General features: G+C 38.9%; 1 protein-coding gene across 1 annotated transcript in view; it reads right to left on the reverse strand.

Annotated features, from left to right (window-relative positions):
* The window catches only part of si:dkey-21a6.5 (tumor necrosis factor receptor superfamily member 9), a 64,691-nt gene extending 41,782 nt beyond the window's left edge, over positions 1–22,909 (reverse strand). The window contains exon 1 of the mRNA XM_028801629.2: positions 22,658–22,909. Within this exon, the coding sequence (XP_028657462.2) occupies positions 22,658–22,712 (55 nt within the window). The 5' untranslated portion in view covers positions 22,713–22,909. The remainder of the gene's footprint in view (positions 1–22,657) is intronic.
* Between the last annotated feature and the right edge of the window lie 463 nt (positions 22,910–23,372).

The following is a 23,372-nucleotide window of genomic DNA, read 5'->3' on the forward strand; positions in this document are numbered from 1 at the left end:
AACACGCCTGAATTTTTAATTTCAGGAAAAAATTTTTTTTTTTGTTTTTATTCTTTACTTTCATAGTTATCAATATATAAAACAACCAAAATATATTAAAAAAATATAAAATTTGCAATGTTTTTTAAATGTAACCAAATTGTCACATTCGTCCATGGATCCAAAGATGAACTTTGCATTTGCTGCAGAAAAATACTGGTGCACTCTTGCAATTTACATTTTTGCATCTTCCTCTGTTTGTGACCTCAGGGTAATGGTGAAGACCATCCAAACGGATATCACTTCCAGGGATACTTTTGGTGGCAGGACCTCTTCTCTTTTTGTTAGCAAACTCAACATCAGTAGAACTAGTAGAAGGTCTGCCTCTTTTTGTTGGTCTATTACTTTTTTCTTCAAGAAGAAGAGCTTCGGTGATGCTCATTTTGAACTCTTGCAGACTTTGGATCTTTTTTTTTGGTAACTGAAGGCTCTCACAGTCTCTACGATAACGTAGCCAAGAGTTCACAACAGTCACATCTATAAAATGAAAAAATAATTTGTGATAATATTTTTTCGATCTGATGTGAATTCTGTACAGTGCAATTGACGAGTCCATCAAATCAACACCTCCCATAAACTGATTGTAGGTTTTCACAATAGCGGGGCAATCGATTGTGATGGTTTGTTTTGTCTTTTTGTCATATCGCTTACAGTTGGCCTTTGGTTCTGCCGAGGCAAAAGTTGACATAAGGTTTACAACTCTATTATCTGCCCATTTCACTACACGTACTTCAGTATCTTCAATTAGAGCAGTCACTTCTTGATGGGACCCTTTGCCTCTTTTCATCAAATCTTTGTCCTTGATTAGTTTGATGCCAGGCAAACGATTGATTCTAACAGTTCCCAAGCTAAATATTTTTTTCTTTGCTAAAGTTGTCATCAAAGGAAGTGACGTAAACCAGTTATCAAAATATAATAAATGGTTCAATCCAACAGGAATTGATTGGGCCAATTTCAGTACTACATTTGAACTAGCTCCCAAGTCAGGTTCTCCTAATACCGGTTCAATTTTCTCTGAATATATGAAAAAATCATACATGATGCCTTTGTCATCGCAAAGAACAAACAATATTTGTATCCCCACTTGTGTGGTTTGCTGGGTATATATTGTTTCATGCTTGATCTACCTTTGAATGGAACTATCTGTTCATCCACGCATAGCATTTGGGGCATTGGTATTTCCCGAAACTTTTTTTGTAAATGGTCTATCAAAGGCCGGATCTTGAATAATTTATCTGTTTTCTCATTAGGTAAGGGAATTTGTGAATTATCATTGAAGTGAATCTTGGACTTTATATCTTCCCATCTATTTCTACTTATCACTTCCGATACAATAGGACAGTTTAGTTTGCTCTTCCAATATAAACGTGAATTTGAGAGCTTCACCATAGACATAGCAAGCAGTGTACCCAAAAATTGCTCAAGTTCCTGGCTACTCAGTGCAAGAGGTTTATTGGGATTTTGCTGGATTGCATAAAGATTTGATTGGTCGACAATATGAGTAATGATATCCTTCGAGAAAAAATGTCTAAAATATTCAACAGGATGTTTTATTACCCCAGAAGAATCTATTTGTCCTAACCATTCAGGCATAGGTCTAGCTGTACCGTCTCCAGAAATGTGCCGCCAAAGAGGAATTCTTTTTGATTGGAAATTTCTTGATGTAGATGGCTTTGAACTTGTAGTTATTGGAATTGATTCTTCAACTTCAACAACTGAAGTTTCTAACTCATCTTCACTAGTATTATCATTACTAACTACGAGGTCTTCTAATTCATCCAAATCAAAATAATCGGGCGCATATTCACTTCCTATCATGGGAAAAAATAAATATTGTTATCAAAATAGTTTGAATAGCAATATAATTAAAATTTTATATCCATCCATCCATTTTCCAACCCGCTGAATCTGAACACAGGATCACGGGGGTCTGCTGGAGCCAATCCCAGTCAACACAGGGCACAAGGCAGGAAACAAACCCCGGGCAGGGTGCCAGCCCACCGCAGGGCACACACTAGGGACAATTTAGAATCGCCAATGCATCTAACCTGCATGTCTTTGGACTGTGGGAGGAAACCCATGCAGACACGAGGAGAACATGCAAACTCCAAGCAGGGAGGACCTGGGAAGCAAACCCAGGTCCCCAAGTCTCCCAACTGCAAGGCAGCAGCGCTACCCACTGTGCCACCGTGCTGCCCAAATTTTATATTGTAAAATCAAAATTTTTAAATATAATACACATTTTATTTACCAGTGTCATCCATATTAGCATCTGGTTCCTTGTCTGAGTCTGTACCGCTTCCATCTAGGTCATAAATTCGCCGTTTTCCATAAAACAAACCACAATCCATGCTGTGGTAATTTTTGTCACCGTCGAATCAAAAGACGAACGTAACGAATTCGTTATGTTTTGAAAAAACGGAAATATATAATAAATATAATGTTTTTTATGAGTATTACACCTTTGACATAAAAACTACAGTTTTATGAACATATACAAAAAATATCAACACTAAAACTTCACTAGATTGAAAATTATCGTAAAATGCACTGAATGCCAACGAGCACCTAACCTCACACGCACAATCGGTCGAAACATGTGCCACTATTCAAACATTTGGCCGCTAAAATGCCTGACTAGCGGTATGCATTTGTAATAGTAAAGTGCGACGATTTCGTTGACATCGTCGTCGGCTCCAAAAGCTTTAGAATTTCTGTACCAGATATGTTTTAATTAAATGTTACGAAAACGTCGCGCTCGGCGTTATAGGGTTAGATCATGAGAAGGAGAAACAGGTTTGTGGGCTAAAAGACAGCAGAGTAGGCCTATTAATGTCTAAATGGAAGAAGAGAATCAAAAAACCCTGGCTCCAAAAACAGTTTATTAATAATTATAAAGTTTATCAGTAAAATGCAAGCAAAAATAGCAAAATGTAGAATGTTACCTCAAAAAGAGGCAACTTGGAAAAAAATAACCAACTCCTAATTCTGTAATCCAAAAACAGGGCATGAGTAGAAAGTCTAAGGCCAAAAAATAAATAAATAAATAAAACATCTCTTATGCAATCCAAAATTCAAGAATGCACTCTAAACAACAACATGAGTAAGAGCTAATTCCTCAACTTTAAGAAAAGTCATCTCAGGCCTCATATTGACCAAGAGCAGTTATCACGTCTGGATCAACATATCAGCAAAAAGGGACTTAACAGAATTAACACAAGAAGACAAGGCAAACATCAATAAATGAGAAAATACTAGTTAAATTTCAAAAGAATTAAAAAAAACAAACATACAAAGAGAAAAAAAAAGAGCCAGGAACCGGGACTTGGATAATATGCTCATTTAAAGCCATGATGTACTATATATCGACTGGATATATTCTGCCTCATTTGTTTAAAAAAAGTAAAACATGTTTTGTTTCTAGTATCAAAGATTAATTAGGAATTAATATGCACAAAATTTTTAGAACTAAAGTTAAACCTAGTAGCTTTTTTGACAACATACCTTTCTATCCGATTTTACTGTTTACATTTATCCTGAGGATATGAAGAACAGTTTTGTGCAAGTTTCAGTCTATTTACTTTTACGCAAAAGTTTAAAGGGTACTTTGTTGTTTTTCATGTTAACATGTACATAGAAGACTTTAAATTTACTTTGTTAATGATGGATATTTGACCCTTGTTTTTAATAAGAAAAAATGAATATAGTTAAACTTTGTACAATAACTAGGGGGCTTCGCCCCCTGCTTGCTTCGCTCGCCAACCCCCGTATTTGGTTTTCCGGATACACACTTTTAAGATTGTTTTTTCTTTGAATTGCTGCTATTTCATTAGTTTCACTTTTATTTCAGAATTTCTGTAAAAACAATATTTGTAATCTTGCGAGTCCCAATATGCTGAATCTTTTTAATGAAGTCAGGATAGGTTTCTCTGTTTGGAATTTCAGCATAGACAAAACGATCTACATCATCAGCATTTAATAATTTTTTTTTTTTACAAAGTAACAAAGTAAGTAGAGTTCTGCATTGGACTCCTGTCTGTAAAGTTGTGCTATTTTCCGCTCACAGTTCCAAAAGTACATGGGGTTACCAAGGTGATACCCCAGCTTTTGTCTAGGTTTTTGTACAAGGGCTAGACAGAACGTTTTTGACACCTGGGGTAAATTTATGTTTTTAAATAAGCAGACAGATAAATATATATACATGAACAAAGTAACCAATAAATGCATGTGCGGTAAACTCTGTTTTTGAAATTTGCAAGATTCTTTATTTGTCACATGCATAGTTATACAGGACAACACGCAGTGAAATGCATCCTGATCCGCTTATCAAAAACTGTGCAAAGTTAGAAGAATATCAGTTAGATTAACAAAAAGTCATAGATCGAAAGATAACAGTATAGTAGAACATAATAAATAAGTAAAATAATGTGAATAAAGTAGAATTAAGTGTTAAGGTGCAATAGTGTAGTAATTATTGTGCAAAACCAAAGTTGGACTGGTGCATAGTTAAATGAGGCAGTTTGTTTGTTTGCGCTACTGCGATCTTTACTTTTTTATATTTTCCTACTTTCATATCCTTTAACTTTCTCCACGTGTATAGCGCCAACATTTTTTTTTTTTTTTTGAGCCTTTCTAATTTCCCTGGTTTCATAATCTCTAACCTGCTCTGCATGTGTTTAGCGCCAACGTTTGTAAACATCTCTATGAAGTTCTACTTTGTCATTTTACTCACTGTCATTTATTTAAGAGCCGGACTGGACATGCTTTTTTTTTCAATTCCTCTTGTTCCGGGCTGATGATTACTTTCTTTATTTTCTGAATTTGCACCTCGATTATTCTTTTTTGCTCTTTTTTCTGTCCAACACATTTCAGTCTCTTTTCTCAGTGCTTTTCTTTCTTCTTCATTTAATTGTCGACGTTTCATTTCTACCCTATTCATTTCATTTCTACCGTATTGACCTTATACACTTTATATACACTGAGAGCCCTGGAGCTGTGTCTGCTGCATGACTGCCTTTACACTACTGATTTGTTTTTTTTTTGATATTGCTTGTAAGTAGGGTGTGTCTTGCAAGACTCTCGTTCTATGTTCCCGTGAGACGCACTGTGGCAGGTCTCTTTCATCTCGTGGGTCTTTAAATTATCTTCCAAGAAAAATCACGTATCGTAGACTATCAGGACGGGGGACAGGATTTCTTTTTATAATAGAGAGATAGTAGTTTAGCGCTCGTTGGAATTTATAATAAAATTTTTCATATTGTCATCAAATCCTTTACTGCAAAAATGTCCTGAAATATCATGATATAGATTTAAGTCCATATCAGACACTTTCAATACATACATTAGTTATGTAATGAAGTATTTCTGCATATACGCTATGTAATTACTGATTTTGAAACTAACCAAAGCATTATTTGCCCAAATATTTTCTGAGGAAAAAAAGGTTACTTGTTTGGAAAATTAGATTAGAGGCCATCCCTTCTTTAATTTATAAATGGAGGAATGGAGAAACAGGGTCAGGGTTATAATATTTTTTGGGGTTTTCTGAAACTTACATCAATAAATGTACAAAAATGCGACATGTCCAGTCCCAATTTACCTAAAAAAAAGCTGTGCTTTTACAAATAAAATACTGTTGTCAAGTATTTGGGAAAAATGGAAAAATCAATTTGTGTGATGGCGTACCTCTGTAGGCCACCCTTATCTAGAAAAGAAAGTCAAAAAAGTCCTATATCAAAATAAGAGGTCTTATTGTACAGAGCATCGGTACAAAAGGAAGGGTAAACAGTGAGGAAAAGCAAAATATTGAATACAAATAAGGAAAACCATTCTCTGCCATTAAGCCTAATTACATGGGACTGGATCCTACTTATCAGGTGGGGTAGCTTATCCAAGGATCCACAATCCCAAAATGAAACAACAAACACAACAAGGTTTTCTCCCAATCACCTCCAGTTCTTCTATCTGGCTGCACTACCTCCCTGCCAGCTTAAGCTTTTCCCCCACAACTCTCCTCCTGTGCAAACCTCTTTGGACATGGGGTGGCTTTATACTTCTTCCCCTCAGGGATGCTTTCAGGGTCACTCCCTGATTCAGGAATCTGTTCTAGAAAGTCCTGCAACCAAGCACTATCTTGCCAGACCAGGAGGTTATATTCATACGTGGATTACTCATTTAGCCAGATGTAATTGTTGACAATTTGGCCTGATCCTGCATCTGTTGGTTTTTCGAAACTCTTGCTGGATGTGTTGTCATAGCAGCACATCCAAATCCTCAAACCTGCTCGGAGCAGGTTTGTTCTATGTAAACAAAGATTAGCTCACACACTTAATCAGTGTCCGTGCATGGAATTCATTTAGTCATGGCTTCGCCGTTCATGAATGAGCGACAAATTGATATCTGTGCACAAATCATAAGAAGAGAATTTCATATAGAGAGGGTTTTGCGCAATCGGCAAGATCCTTTATTGCTCCTGGAGGAAATTATTTTCGAAAGATACCGCTTTAGCCGAGGGAGAATATTGTACCTCAAAGATTTATTAGCACCTTATATTCTAAGTCAAACTAGGCGAAGTCGGGCTCTCACAACCACACAGACAGTAGCCATTGCTTTGATGTTTTCTGCAAGCGGCACTTTTTTTTTTTTTTTTTTATATATACTGTAGGCGATACGGAAAATCTATCTAAAAGTGCAGTTTGCCAGGCAATTTATAAAGTCAGTTTGGCTCTGAAATATTTCCTTCGGGTTTTCATAGTGTTTCCTGAACACCTGCGTGTGCAGACAATAAAAGAGGCGTTTCATGCCATTGCAGGTAGGTAATACACAGGCAAAAACACCCACAGTTCCATAAAGAATCTCACAATCAGCCTAACATTCTCATTACCCAGGATTTCCAAATGTGATTGGGGCACTGGATTGTACGCAGATCCGAATAATCAGACACAGTGTCTTCATCAAATATTTGACCTTTGTCAATATCTTGTTGGTCAGACACAAGTTCTAGGGATATGACATTCCCTTCAACTGACCCAACAAAAAAAGAGGGCTACAGTTGTGCTTGAAAGTTTGTGAACCCTTTAGAATTTTCTATATTTCTGCATAAATATGACCTAAAACATCATCAGATTTTCACTCAAGTCCTAAACGTAGATAAAGAGAAACCAGTTAAACAATTGAGACAAAATTATTACACTTGGTCATTTATTTATTGAGGAAAATGATCGAATATTACATATTTGTGAGTGGCAAAAGTATGTGAACCTTTGCTTTCAGTATCTGGCGTGACCCCCCTTTGCAGCAATAACTGCAACTAAACGTTTCTGGCAACTGTCTTATCAGTCCTGCACACCGGCTTGGAGGAATTTTAGCCCATTCCTCCGTACAGAACAGCTTCAACTCTGGAATGTTGGTGGGTTTCCTCACATTAACTGCTCACTTCAGGTCCTTCCACAACATTTCGATTGGATTAAGGTCAGGACTTTGACTTGGCCATTCCAAAACATTAACTTTATTCTTCTTTAACCATTCTTTGGTAGAACGACTTGTGTGCTTAGGGTCATTGTCTTGCTGCATGACCCACCTTCTCTTGAGATTCAGTTCATGGACAGATGCCCTGACATTTTCCTTTAGAATTCTCTGATATAATTTATAATTCAGAATTCATTGTTCCATCAATGAAGGCAAGCCGTCCTGGCCCAGATGCAGCAAAACAGACCCAAACCATGATACTACCACCACCACGTTTCACAGATGGGATAAGGTTCTTATGCTGGAATGCAGTGTTTTCCTTTCTCCAAACACAATGCTTTTCATTTAAACCAAAAAGTTCTATTTTGGTCTCATCCGTCCACAAAACATTTTTCCAATAGCCTTCTGGTTTGTCCACATGATCTTTAGCAAACTGCACGAACAGCAATGTTTTTTTTGGAGAACAGTGGCTTTCTCCTTGCAACCCTGCCATGCACACCATTGTTGTTCAGTGTTCTCCTGATGGTGGACTCATGAACATGAACCTTAGCCAATGTGAGAGAGGCCTTCAGTTGCTTAGAAGTTACCCTGGGGTCCTTTGTGACCTCGCCGACTATTACACACCTTGCTCTTGGAGTGATCTTTGTTGGTCGACCACTCCTGGGGAGGGTAACAATGGTCTTGAATTTCCTCCATTTGTACACAATCTGACTGTGGATTGGTGGAGTCCAAACTCTTTAGAGATGGTTTTGTAACCTTTTCCTGCCTGATGAGCATCAACAACTCTTTTTCTGAGGTCCTCAGAAATCTCCTTTGTTTGTGCCATGATACACTTCCACAAACATGTGTTGTGAAGAGCAGACTTTGATAGATCCCCGTTCTTTAAATAACACAGGGTGCTCACTCACACCTGATTGTCATCCTATTGACTGAAAACACCTGACTCTAATTTCACTTTCAAACTAATTGCTAATCCTAGAGGTTCACATACTTTTGCCACTCACAAATATGTAATATTCGATCATTTTACTCAATAAATAAATGACCAAGTATAATATTTTGTGTTCACAAACTTTCAAGCACAACTGTATATGGAACATACCCATGGCACACATTGAGGACAAATATATGTAATGACCATCCTTTACCTGAAATGAAGTGACCACTACATCCTGCCACTGGTTCTGGGGAGGAGCTTCCCCCTGGAATGCCCTCAGAAACAGGGTGATGGGCATTTTGCTGGACAGCCAACTCTTCCGCAGGGGTTAGGTCTGGACCGCATGGACCTCCACCTGTTTTTTGCTTGTCTGCCTTCTTATTAGCTTTAAAATTTGGACAGAGACAACTTTTTTCTAATTTTGGTTCTGTACATTACCACAATGAATTTGAAATGAAACAACTCAGATGCAGTTGAAGTGCAGACTTTCAGCTTTAATTCAGTGGGGTGAAAAAAACAATTGCATAAAAATGTGAGGCAACTAAAGCATTTTTTAACACAATCCCTTCATTTCAGGGGCTCAAAAGTAATTGGACAATTGACTCAAAAGCTATTTCATGGGCAAGTCTGTCGTTATGTCATTATCAATTAAGCAGATAAAAGGCCGGGAGTTGATTTGAGGTGTGGTGCTTGCATGTGGAAGATTTTGCTGTGAACAGACAACATTCGGTCAAAGGAGCTCTCCATGCAGGTGAAAGAAGCCATCCTTAAGCTGCGAAAACAGAAAAAACCCATCCGAGAAATTGCTACAATATTAAGAGTGGCATAATCTACAGTTTGGTACATCCTGAGAAAGAAAGAAAGCACTGGTGAACTCAGCACTGCAAAAAGACCTGGACATCCATGGAAGACAACAGTGGTGGATGATCGCAGAATCATTTCCATGGTGAAGAGAAACCCCTTCACAACAGCCAACCAAGTGAACAACACTCTCCAGGGGGTAGGCATATCAATATCCAAGTCTACCATAAAGAGAAGACTGCATGAAAGTAAATACAGAGGGTGCACTGCAAGATGCAAGCCACCCAAAGCCTCAAGAATAGAAAGGCTAGATTGGACTTTGCTAAAGAACATCTAAAAAAGCCAGCACAGTTCTGGAAAAACATTCTTTGGACAGATGAAACCAAGATCAACCTCTACCAGAATGACGGCAAGAAAAGAGTATGGAGAAGGCATAGAACAGCTCATTATCCAAAGCATACCACATCACCTGTAAAACACGGTGGAGGCAGTGCGATGGCTTGGGCATGCATGGCTGCCTGTGGCACTGGGACACTAGTGTTTATTGATGATGTGACACAGGACAGAAGCAGCCGAATGAATTCTGAGGTGTTCAGAGACATACTGTCTGCTCAAATCCAGCTAAATGCAGTAAAATTGATTGTCCATCTGTATCATGAAACGCCACCCAATGACACAAAACATACAGCCAAAGCAACCCAGGAGTTTATTAAAGCAAAGAAGTGGAAAATTCTTGAATGGCCAAGTCAGTCACCTGATCTTAACCCAATTGAGCATGCATTTCACTTCTTGAAGACTAAACTTCAGACAGAAAGGCCGACAAACAAACAGCAACTGAAAGCTGCTGTAGTAAAGGCCTGTCAGAACATTAAAAAGGAGGAAACCCAGCATCTGGTGACGTCCATGAGTTCAAGATTTCAGGCTGTCATTGCCAGCAAAGGGTTTTCAACCAAGTATTAGAAATGAACATTTTATTTCCAGTTATTTTTGAGCCCCTGAAATGAAGGGATTGTGTTAACAAAATGCATTAGTTGCCTCACATTTTTATGCAATCGTTTTGTTCACCCCACTGAATTAAAGCTGAATGTCTGCATTTCAACTGCATCTGAGTTGTTTCATTTCAAATTCATTGCGGTAATGTACAGAACCAAAATTAGAAAAAAGTTGTCTCTGTCCAAATGTTTGTGGACCTAACTATGATTTTTTTTTATGTCAACAATTCTTTAAATAGTTATATACCAATATTTACCAGTTTGAAGTATATTCTTGTACTTCACTTTAACCTGTTCCCATGTTCTCCTTGTGCTCACGTTTGATCTGGAATTATGACATATTAAATAATTATTAATCTGACACATAGGAAACGAAACACTGCATTCAGTAAGTACAATGCACACTACTTAGCGTTTAATTTGTCGGCCACTTTTTTCCAGCCGTCTTTTCTGCTTTGGGCTGCTTTTGCAGCGTTACCCCTTGTGCATATTAAATCTTGAAATTCTTCATGTCCTTTCGAATAAAAGGTCCTGCTCCGCTTGTGTGAAAAAAAATGCGCCCATTCTTTCGTCATTTTGTTACAGCCTATCAAAGACTTGCTGATCATGTTTTCTAGACTCAACATATATGGGCTTTTCAATCAGCGTGGGCGTGCACATTCATCTCGGATGATTAGATCCAGCTAGACTAATCTACTACACGGTTGCGTTTGAAAAACCGACTTATACCAGATGAGTTTCACCGCATTAACTAATCCAAGATGAGGCATCTGATCTCGGATGATTTAAGCGACGTATGGAAAATACCCCCCAGCACCCTGTCACATTTAATGAAAAAAAACAATTTTCTCCAATTGTCCTACAACGGGGAATAGATACGCAGGTGAAACAGACAGATAGACACATACACACACACACATATTCTCTATGTAGCATTACAATCTACTGCTACAATTTTGCTTTAAACAAATAGGCTTAAAGAATGTTACACTGCATATAACCATGGCAAGTTTCACTCTAAAAACTTGGTAATTGGCAAGTTGCTGAATTTGTGGGTGTATGTGTTTGTGTACTTTTTTATCTTGCAGTGCTAACTAAAGGCGGTGATCAGCATGAGCTCAAGCACATGCAGAAGGAACTCCGAGTCCAGCTCAGGGCGGCGAAGGAGCAGTACAGGAGAAAGCTGGAGCAGAAGTTACAGAATAACAGCATGAAGGAAGTGTGGGATGGGATGAAGATCATCACTGGCTGCAGCTCGAGGTGGGGTGTCACCATCAAGAGAGACGTGGAGAGAGCAAACCTGAACAACTTCTTTAACAGGTTTGACCACCCTGACCCACTCTCACCTCAGAGTACTGCACCCTCCACCCATCCTTCTGCTGATGCCAGCATAGGAGAGTGTTTCCCCCCCATCCACAATTACAGCAGCCCAGGTAAGCAGAGAGCTGAGGAGACTTCGTGCCAGCAAAGCAGTGGGTCCAGATGGAGTATCGTCACAACTGCTGAAGGCCTGTGCATTGGAGCTGGGAAGTCCTCTGCAGCGCATCTTCAACCTGAGCCTGGAACAGGGGAGAGTCCCGAGGCTTTGGAAAATGTCTTGCATCACCCCAGTCCCAAAGGTATCATGTCCTGGTGAGCTGAATGACTTCCGGCCTATCGCTCTGACGTCACATGTGATGAAGACCATGGAGCAGCTGCTGCTTCACCACCTGAAGCCACAGGTCTGCCACACCCTCAACCCTCTGCAGTTCACATACTAGGAGAACGTGGGAGCAGAGGATGCCATCATCTATATGCTACACCGATCCCTCTCCCACTTGGACAGAGGCAGTGGTGCAGTAAGAATTATGTTTCTGGACTTCTCTAGAGCCTTCAACACCGTACAACCTCTGCTCCTTAGGGACAAGCTGACAGAGATGGAAGTAGATTCATACCTGGTGGTATGGATCTTGGACTCTCTTATAGACAGACCTCAGTATGTGCGTCTCGGGAACTGCAGGTCTGACATTGTGGTCAGCAACACAGGAGTGCAGCAGGGGACTGTACTTTCTCCGGTCCCGTTCAGCCTATATACATCGGACTTCCAATACAACTCGGAGTCCTGCCACATGAAAAAGATCGCTGATGACACTGCTATTGTGGGCTGCATCAGGAGTGGGCAGGAGGAGGAGTATAGGAACCTAATCAAGGACTTTGTTAAATGGTGTGACTCAAACCAACTACAACTGAACACCAGCAAAACCAAAGAGCTGGTGGTGGATTTTAGGAGGCCCAGGCCCCTCATGGACCCCGTAATCATCAGAGGTGACTGTGTGCAGAGGGTACAGACCTATAAATACCTGGGAGTGCAGCTGGATGATAAATTGGACTGGACTGCAAATACTGATGCTCTGTGCAAGACAGGCGAGAGCTGAGTATACTTCCTTAGAAGGCTGGCATCCTTCAACATCTGCAATAAGATGCTGCAGATGTTCTATCAGACAGTTGTGGCGAGCGCCATCTTCTACGCGGTGGTGTGCTGGGGAGGCAGCATAAAGAAGAGGGATGCCTCACGCCTGGACAAACTGGTGAGGAAGGCAGGCTCTATTGTAGGCACGGAGCTGGACAGTTTGACATCTGTGACAGAGCAGGCTCCTGTCAATCATGGAGAATCCACTGCATCCACTAAACAGTATCATCTCCAGACAGAGGAGCAGCTTCAGCGAAAGACTGCTGTCACTGCCCTGCTCCACTGAGACTGAGGAGATCGTTCCTCCCTCACACTATGCGACTCTTCAATTCCACCCGGGGGGGTAAACGTTAACATTATAGAAAGATATACCTGCATTTTTATCACTGTTTAATTTAATATTGTTTTGTATCAGTATGCTGCTGCTGGAGTATGTGAATTTCCCCTTGGGATTAATAAAGTATCTATCTAAAAAGAAAAACATTGCATAGGAAGGTACTTGAATAATATTTCATATAAATTTATTACTGTGAGATTTTCATTTCAAATAGGTTCATATTTAATACAAACAAAACAGTCCGTATTTTGACAATTAAAAAAAAATTACATTGTTTTAAATTTATGGTAGCATGGAAGTCATGTGGACATGGCATGTAAGGTGGGAAAACATTTAGCAAGGCAACCTACAACCGTTTATAATCAGGACAGTTTTTGCTTTAACAGATTGACACCCAGTCAGAAAAAAACTTCTACTCTCTACTTGATAATTAAAGGCCAGTATGAGGATGGATTTACAGCACGCACTAGAAGAATTATGTAGTACTAAGTATGTATATCATTAATAGTAATGAGGAATGCAAAAGACTAACAAAAAAGAATATTAAATATTCTGCCCGATGTAAACATTGAGGAAGCTAGATAAAGTGTGCAAGTACTTGCAATATTACTGAACGTAACCTTTACCGATAAAACAAATACAAAAAAGGTAATACTGCTGAAAAAAAAAAATATTTGTAGGTTACTACGATATATAACATAAATGGACACAAAATGGAAATAAATGTAGAAATGTTTGATGTGGAATGAATATGAAAATTATGAAGTGAAGCTGAATTAGGAGATTAAAGTGTGCAAATTAAGGGAATAATTTCAGTAGTCAAACAATTTCCCAATTATAATGTAATAGACTATGAATGGACTACTAAAAATTACTAGGAGGGGGGACTTTCATAGGTACTGTTTACTCACTAGAAAGAGAAGTGTTCTGAAGAGAAATTCTTTTTTGTTCCAGGATTTCATGGTGTTTTCATGCTTAGATCTGGCTGAGTCATAAGCATGTGATACAAAGGCAGATTCTGTCTACGGGAAGTTTTGCACTAGCAGAATACCAAAGCCAATCTGTGGTGGATTGTGGGGAATACAACAGTGCTTGATTTTTTTTTTGTCATCACAAGACATTCATATTTCTGTCACACAAAAAATTCTGTAAAAAACCAGGTTAAAATAAGAAAACATATACAGTATCGTCTTCAGCACTGAACTCTGGTTATAGATAAATGACACTAGATTCACACAAATAAGGAAATGTTTGTTGTATGGACTCTAAATAACACTCACTTTAAGCAGTCACACTTATCACATTACTGTTTACCAAAACATCACATTCTGGTTTTGCTCTATACTGAAAGGCATTGAATTCAAGCACATCACCACTGAAACCCAAAAGTAACATGATGAGGTCAAAGGCTGTGACTGGTGGACATAGCCATAAACAAAAAAGGTACCACTACATCAAGCAAAGCAATAAAACTGAACAAAACTGCAATAACTAACAGTTAACTATTATGGTCAATGAAAATACACAATAACAAGTACAGTACAGATCTGGGTTCTCAAATTTTCTTTCTGTATACCCATCCCCATTAATTGATTTTTTTCTCTGTAGTAAATTGTTAAGTACAGAATTGTTATTAGGTAAATCTAAAAGTAATATTTCTTTGCACCCCTGCCCCAACCCCAAAACTATCTAGGAAGTTGGGGGAACAAGGGAGTAACAAGGCATTACAGATAATTTTTGCAGATGTGTCTTAATGTTTCTTATATAAATCTAATGTTTGACATTTTTAAAATAAATTAGCAACAGTGAGGTTTAATATAAAAATCAGAAAGCCTAATAATGTGCATACCTTAAATTAACAAGCTATATATACTGTAGTTCAGAGCTTGAATTTTAATGCGTTGTAAAAAAGTGGAGAATTACACCCCTAAAGTAACAAAAAAATGGACGGGTAATTGACTTTTCGGGATTTCAGAGTAGAGGTTATGAACAATTATTTAATCCTCATGGCATTCATCTACAAGTTCTGTCTATTAACTGAAAAATAAACACAGCTTAAAACCAATACTAAAATGTTAAAATACATTTGTACAACCTCTTTAAAGCTTTTTTTTTTGGTAAAAACAGCACCATTTTTTAATCAGGTTTGTATTTGCTACTGTGAAATTGCATCACTGTATGGAGGCAGCTTTAGCCGTTTAACAACATTAAGAAAAGAGTAATATTTAAAGAGCAAGCCAAATTAACTCAATATTACAAACTCCTGTAAGGTATTTTCCAAACATGTACCTCATTTTTTAGATTGAAGGCTACCTTTGTAAAATTAAACTATTATTTCAAAATTTTTGTACAACAGCCTTTGTTCTCTTTTCAACTTGCCTCACATAACTAATCAAAGTTTGCCATTATTTATGCCTGTGTACTAATCCAGCCTTGGCCAGCAAATACTCATAACTGGAGGCTGCATCCCATTCAATATCATACTATCGAAGTATGTGTTGTTTATGTTTTTAAAGATATCTTCCACACAGTACTGAACCTTAGGTTAATTTTTAGAAACACAATGAATGACAAACACAATGCTTGCAGATTCTAATTCAGCTAATAAGTATTTAGTTTTAGTATCGCCACTAACCCCAAGATTATGCCCTTCCATTAATGCATTACATGACATATGGCTAGGAATGTGCCTTTGAAGCTTTACAAGCTGAGCCACACAACTGTCGGAGAAATGTGGATGTTTTGAAACTAAAAAAATTTTATTTTGTAGTGAACATATTGAGCAGCTCATTTCATCACTGTTGTAGACAGATACATGTTGGGTGGCACTATGTATAGTGGTGCCTGCCTAACACCTAATGCAGCCGGGACAGGCACCCAAACCCAACAATCTTTACCTGGATAGGTTTCTTATAAAATGGATGTTTGGTTGGACCAAAAACTACAGGCAAAAACCATTACAATCAGAGGAATAGTGTGAAGCCTCTAGCTGTTTATTTCAACTCCCCCATTCACATAATAGTCATTTCAACTTGTAACGCTGACTGAAACTTCAGTGACATCATACTCTCAAAACAACCAAAATTAGGTATTTGTTTTCTGTTTTTTTTTTTATTTATTTATTTCTGAGCCAATCCCTTGATTCCGTAAACTGTTAAAAGTGTAAATAATGAAAACATTTCTGGTTGCTTCATGAGGTGTAACTGCAACTGTGGAAACCTCTCTCTGCCTTTACTTGGACATACACATATATACATACTACTTAAAAAAACTAAAGGAACACTTTTTAATCAGAGTATAGCATCAAGTCAGTGAAAGTAGTAGTGACACTGACCGTAGCCAAATGCAAAACTAGTGAAAAAACAGTCAGAAAGGATGAGGAGGGAAAAATGTCAGTGAAACGTCTGGGCTATTGAACTGGTCAGTTAAGTAGCAGAGGGGGTTGTTAATCAGTTTCAGCTGCTTTGGTGTTAATGAAATTAACAACAGGTGCGCACTAGAGGGGCAACAATGAGACGACCCCCAAAACAGAAATGGTTTAACAGGTGGAGGCCACTGACATTTTTCCCTCCTCATCCTTTCTGACTGTTTTTTCACTAGTTTTGCATTTGGCTACGGTCAGTGTCACTACTGGTAGCATGAGGCAATACCTGGACCCTACAGAGGTTGCACAGGTAGTCCAACTTCTCCTGGATGGCACATCAATACATGCCATTGTCAAAGGTTTGCTGTGTCTCCCAGCACAGTCTCGAAGGCATGGAGGAGGTTCTAGGAGACATGCACATACTCTAGCGGGGCTGGACAGGACCATAGAAGGTCCTTAACCCATCAGCAGGACCGGTATCTGCTCCTTTGGGCAAGGAGGAACAGGATGAGCACTACCAAATCCCTAGAAAATGACCTCCAGCAGGCCACTGGTGTCTCTGACCAAACAATCAGAAACAGACATGAGTGTGGCCAGAAGGCCCGACATCCTCTAGTGGGCCCTCTGCTCACTGCCCGGCACTGTGGAGCTCAACTGGCATGTGCCATAGAATGCCAGAATTGGCAGGTCCACCAGTGGCACCTTGTGCCTTTCACAGATGACAGCAGGTTCACATGTGACAGACGTGAAAGGGTCTGGAGAAGCCGTGGAGAATGTTATGCTGCCTGTAACTTCATTCAGCATGAACGGTTTGGTGGTGGGTCAGTGATGGTCTAGGGAAGCATATCCATAGAGGGACGCACAGACCTCCACAGGCTAGACATGGGCACCTTGACTGCCATTAGGTATCGAGATGAAATCCTTGGACCCATTGTCAGATCCTATGCTGGTGCAGTGGGTCCTGGGTTCCTCCTGGTGCATGTGGCGAGAGTATGCAGGCAGTTCCTGAAGAATGAAGGAATTGATACCATTGACTGGCCCCCATGCTCGCCTGACCTAAATCCAATAGAACACCTCTGGGACATTATGTTTTGGTCCATCCGACGCCGCCAGGTTGCACCTCAGACTGTCCAGGAGCTCAGTGATGCCCTGGTCCAGATCTGGGAGGAGATCCCCCAGGACACCATCCGTCGTCTCATTAGGAGTATACCCCAACGTTGTCAGGTACGCATACAAGCACATGGGGGCCCATACAATCTACTGAGTACTATTTTGAGTTGCTGCAATCAAATTTCAGCAAAAATGGACTAGGCTGCTGCACCATTTTTTCACTTTGATTTTGGGGGTGTCTTTGAATTCAGCCCTCTCTGAAAGCTGATAATTTTCATTTCCATCAAACGATGCGGCATCCTTTCGTTCCTAACACATTACCCAGTCCATATCAGTATAGATATCCAGCATAATTTGTTTCCCCCATTGAGAGCTGATGTGTTTTAAAAGTGTTACTTTAATTTTTTGAGCAGTTTATATATACACATATACAGTACATACACACACACACAAAACACATACATACATACATACATACATATACACACACTCACTTATATTACCAAATTTTCTAAAATAAAGACTTGAGTGGTCCTCGTTGTGTAGCTCTCAGTTTTGGAATTTTGATTTTTTTTTATTTCTTACTTTAGACTTGTGTGGTTGTGTCTGGATTTTGATTGCTGGATTGTGGACTTGGTTTTGTTAGCTTTTGGCTTGTTCTTGAAAAAAAAAAAACGTTTTCAATGTATTTCATTTGTTTTTTAATCTTTATCAAAAAATTCTTGTGGGTGCCTGCTTAGGAGTTTTAGGGAGAGGTTTTATACAGTTTATATTTCCAGGCCTTACTAGAATGAAAAGGCATAGTTTAAATTAAACTGAAACATTTTTTGAATTTCAAATGAGTCCTTCATGATAACAGAATTGTAGAAACTACCTACTGTATCACATTAAGTTTGTGATATGGGAATGTCCCAGGAGCTTTCCACATAGATTCCCCATTGCAGAACCGGACAACAAGCCCATTTAGCTGCAACACTAGAAAAGCACCTTATCTTTCTAGGGAAGCTGTAATAGCACATCACCCAATTTTCCACAAGCTTTCACACTTAGAAATGTTCAGACACACAAAAACAACGCTGAAAATGCACTTTAATTTGCATACAAAATAAGAAAACCTAAGCATTTTTACCTCCTCCTGGATCTTAATTACATTTTTGAAAGTTCCCTGTCTGCAGTAAAAGAGTAGTCCTAACTGTCAAGCCCAATATCCACTAGCCAATGAAATGGATACATCTTTCAGTATGTGGTGATTCACTCTGCAACGGATTACAGTATCAGGGGTGCTTGTATTTTCACTTTAGTATTAGTCAGTGTAAAAAGGATAGAGCTTCCAGGGAAGAGGAAAAGAGGACGGCCTAAGCGAAGGTTTATGGATTTGGTGAGAGAAGACATGCAGGTGATGGGTGTAACAGAGCAAGATGCAGAGGACAGAAAGATATGGAAGAAGATGATCCGCTGTGACAACCCCTAACGGGAGCAGCCAAAAGAAGTAAAAGTGTAATGCCTAGCAAACGTACAAACAGAAAATATGGTTTTTACAGTTATATAAGACAAACATGCCATGGAGTAAGTCTATCACTGCACAGATCTGGTTTAAGGTGTGGTATCAAACACTTGTATTTTATCAGTTGATTGTGACCAAGAAGTGGTCCAGGCAAGAAAAAGAATAGTTTGTCCCTGATGGCTCAAGTGTTTATACCACTAAAGGTTTATTCACCACTGTAAAAAAAAAAAAAAATACTCTTCAGAGGACTCCCTCAGAAAGAAAGGTTTATTCAAATTTTCTTCTAAACAGCACATTAAGCATTCTTAAACCTTCTTACTCTCCGTGAATAATGCTCATTCAGTGTTTATTATGAAGTCTACATTAGCTGTGAGAGAGTATGTCATTTGAAAGACTGACATCCATTTGCATCACGTTCATTCCTTCTACCAACACATGCTGGAACAGACTGAGCCACCCTCTGCAACACAGTAGTCCAAGTTGATTTGGGGAATATATATACATATATGTGAAATAATATTCTGCACATTTAGCTGAAAACCCTTAACAGAAAAAGTACAATTGATCTGCGCATGAAAAAAATCAGCATAAATAAGAATTCAAACGTAGCTGTAACAAAAAGAAAACAAATACTGCACTTAAGTTTCTTTTACAACTTTTATGCCACAAACAGTGTAATATTATGGTCTACACCAATTACAAATGCTGCATTTCTAAAGGTTTAGCATGGATGCAAAGTATCAGCACAAATATAAGGCATTCCTTAAGAGAAACTATACTGTGTCATACCTGCATTAAGTTTTTGTGTGACTTGTTACATGCAAAAATGTATGATTATATGAAGATGCATGATTAAAAAATGATGCATTAAACGGGACGTTGGTACAAAAAAAAAAAAAAAAACACACAACAACCATACAGGAAAGCAAATGTTTTAAGACAGGAGAAGTCATTGTTATAAAGAATTGGTACCGCTATTTGGGACAAAATATGAAAAGTTTTTACTTAAAATTAAAAACAATCTGCTAAACTTCAATAGTGCATGAAACCCAGCTCACCCAGAAATAGTACTTTATTTGCCCATAGGGATAGAATTTTACTTTTTATAATCTCAAATAAATATTATTAGTGTACATTATTACAAGCAACAAACCACTTTTTGTGTAGTTCGGATTCAGCGGGTTGGAAACTGGATGGATGGATGGATGGATATATTATATATTTATAACACAATTTTTTCACAAATCATACTTTATATGTGCAGGATACTTTACAAGAATGTCTCAACCTGTTCACCATCATTTTCAACACATGTACCATATGTGGCACATAAATTGTCCACAAAAATTGTATGTAAGTATATACATAGCAGTACCATTAGTGTTAACATAATTTTGACTCACCCTGTGTATGTGTATATATATTTTCACAAACACACTTGGGACTTGGCAGTCCCAGTAAGCCAACATAGTGGTGTACTGATGTTGGTATAAAGGAGCCCAGTAGTGTTTTTGGACACACTTCTGCCAAATAATCTGTTGGCTGAAAGTACTCAGTGTGAGTGTGTAATAGAGAAGACATGCTACGTTGTTCATAATGGCCATCAGTTTTGCGTTCATTCTCTCCTTTCCTACTACTTCCAAGAGATTTACAGTGCACCCCATACCTAAATGTGCCTTTTCAAACAGCTTGTTTGTTCGGTTGGCTTCACTTGAAGTGATGTTACCAGCCCAGCAATCCACAGTATTGGGAAAAAAGTCACACTAGCCATCATTGAACTGTAAAATATGTAAAGGATACCATTACCCACATTTGCAGTCTCTTAAGGAAAGAGTCTGCTCTGCCATTTCTTATATAGTTCTTCTGTGCTGAGACTAGTCAAGCCTGTCATTGATGTAGGAAACCCCCCACCCCCAAGTAGTACTTATAACAGGGCACGACCTTTACATCCACTCCTTGAATAGTGACCAGACACAGAGGCTCTTTGGTACAGCAAAGTCAATAACCAGTTCCTTGGTTAAAACAATGGTTTGATGATTTAATACGGTTTAATTTCCCTCAGTACTTTATTCTACTTTGTGCCACAGAGTTACCAACTATGCCAAAAACAATCCGTGTTTCTATTCCAAGTTTCACCTGCTAAGTCTTTTCATTTTGTTTTTAAATTTATGCCAATAAAAGGTGTCATTTTGCTTGGCTTTTCTCTACATTCATAATGGCTAACACGGTACAACACCCTAGTACTGCCCATTAAGGTATAGTCTTCAGGCATATTCTGATGATATGACAACTTTAGGAAAAATACATGTTACATGTTTCTGTGCCAAATTTTTCTGAACACTGCTTTATCAATATATCTGTTAAGGAAGAGAAGAGAAAAAAAAAACATGCCACTCAATCGTCGCTTTGTTTACATTGAGCATGTTAGCGCAGAGGTGGCACATTGAAAACTCGCTTCAGTGCCACTGCATACAAAGTGATGTCACTAAATCTTTCCATTTCAAAGTGTTCACTTTTATTGGTTTTACTACACTCGTGTAAATTTCATGCCGTGTTGGTGTTGTGAGGTTTACTCTGCTGGGCCCTTGAGCAAGACCCTTAACCTGTAATTGCTCCAGGGGCGCTGTACAATGGGGTATGCGAAAACTAACAAATTCCTAATACGAGAAATCGTATAAGGCGAAATAACGAACAAAAAAAAAATTAACTCTAGGAATTCATGTACTTTGCCTTAACTGGGACCGACTATCTAAAATGTCCCTGTAAACAAAACCATAAACAAGAATTACACCACTGCGGTGGGTTGGCACCCTGCCCAGGATTGGTTCCTGCCTTGTGCCCTGTGTTGGCTGGGATTGGCTCCAGCAGACCGCCGTGACCCTGTGTTCGGATTCAGCGGGTTGGAAAATAGATGGATGGAAGAATTACATCAGGAAAAAGGCGAAGCGATGTAATACAACAGATGTAGGAACAATGAAACACTTGTCAACTATTGAATTGTGATTTGTATACTGCTGACTAAAATCGAACGTAACAAGGTTCCCTTTTCGTGTCAAAATGTGTACAATGGGTACAGCAAACTATCAAGAATTATCCAGGTGAACTTAAGTTATACCATTAAAATCTACAGATATATTTACATACCCCTGCCCACTAAACCTTGGTACATAATGAACGTCAAACGCTAAGCACACAACGGAAACATAAAATGACCAAACTCGCCTAGCCGGTGCCCATCCCGGCAGCAACCGGGCGCAATGAAGGAGGAAGCCTCCGGCCTTACCGAGTCACGCACAAACACTTTTCTTTTGAGATGAACAGGAGAAATATTACCAGCCCAAGGAGAGAACCTGCAAAGTCGATACAGATAAAGACCGAACGCAGAAAATGAACCCAGTACGTCGGGCTCGCGTAGCGGCAGCACAGCCACTACACCCCCATACAGCCGAGCAATACAGATTAATTTTCTAAATCCAAAACTCATGCCGGTCACAGGACAGGGTGTGCGATAGCAGATTTGCGACACTTATTGCAACAAACACAGAACGGCTGTTCTTTAAAAGCGTCACTGAAACTGATTTTAGGAAGACAGCTTTTAGCGAGTAGCCACTGTAAAACTAGCGAGGAAAGGTAAAACAAAACCAAAAATATACTTACCAAGTAAGCAGAGGACAAAAACTACCGAACAACAAGTCTCGTGATACCGTGGCATTTTTGAAGTATTTCGAGAGAGGTTTTGAAACGAAAAGACGACTACTATACGCAGTGCAACCAGTTTGACGAGCTAAACGAAGCAGCGCTTTAACAAAGTGCCGGGACTCCGGAGGACTGCGCCTGCGTAAACCGAGCGCGCGTGGTATAGTGGTTTCCATCAGCTGACAGTGTAGGAATAAACAAAAAAAAAGACGAAGGCACTGGCAGGGTGGACGATCGCAAGCCACATGTGTTTAAATCTATGCAAACTCGTGGTTGCTCGATCATTTTTGAGGTGCGATATAACATTACATTTATTTTCCTTTTGGAGATTGATCATCCTTGCCATTCATTTGGATTAGTAGACTCAGAGAAGGGTTGCATGGATAGTTAAAAAAACCTTAAGTTTATTTGTGTGTTGTTCACAGTCAGACTTGAGTTGTGTTTACTGTTAATTGAAGGATGAATTATTCTCTACTTAATATGTAATTAACTTTAGTGTAACGAAAATGTTTGATTTTTGAAAAACAATAACGCCGTAATGAAGAAGCAGTGATTTTTTTTTCGAAGTTATGTGTTGTATACATTCTTTTAGTTTCTATTTTATTAAACGTTTCCATGAAAAATTAAAACGAATGGTTTGCTAGGATTTTGATCTGCTAGGATTTTGATCATTTGT

The sequence above is a fragment of the Erpetoichthys calabaricus genome, chromosome 5 (genome assembly GCF_900747795.2).
Source record: "Erpetoichthys calabaricus chromosome 5, fErpCal1.3, whole genome shotgun sequence".
Classification (NCBI taxonomy): domain Eukaryota; kingdom Metazoa; phylum Chordata; class Cladistia; order Polypteriformes; family Polypteridae; genus Erpetoichthys; species Erpetoichthys calabaricus.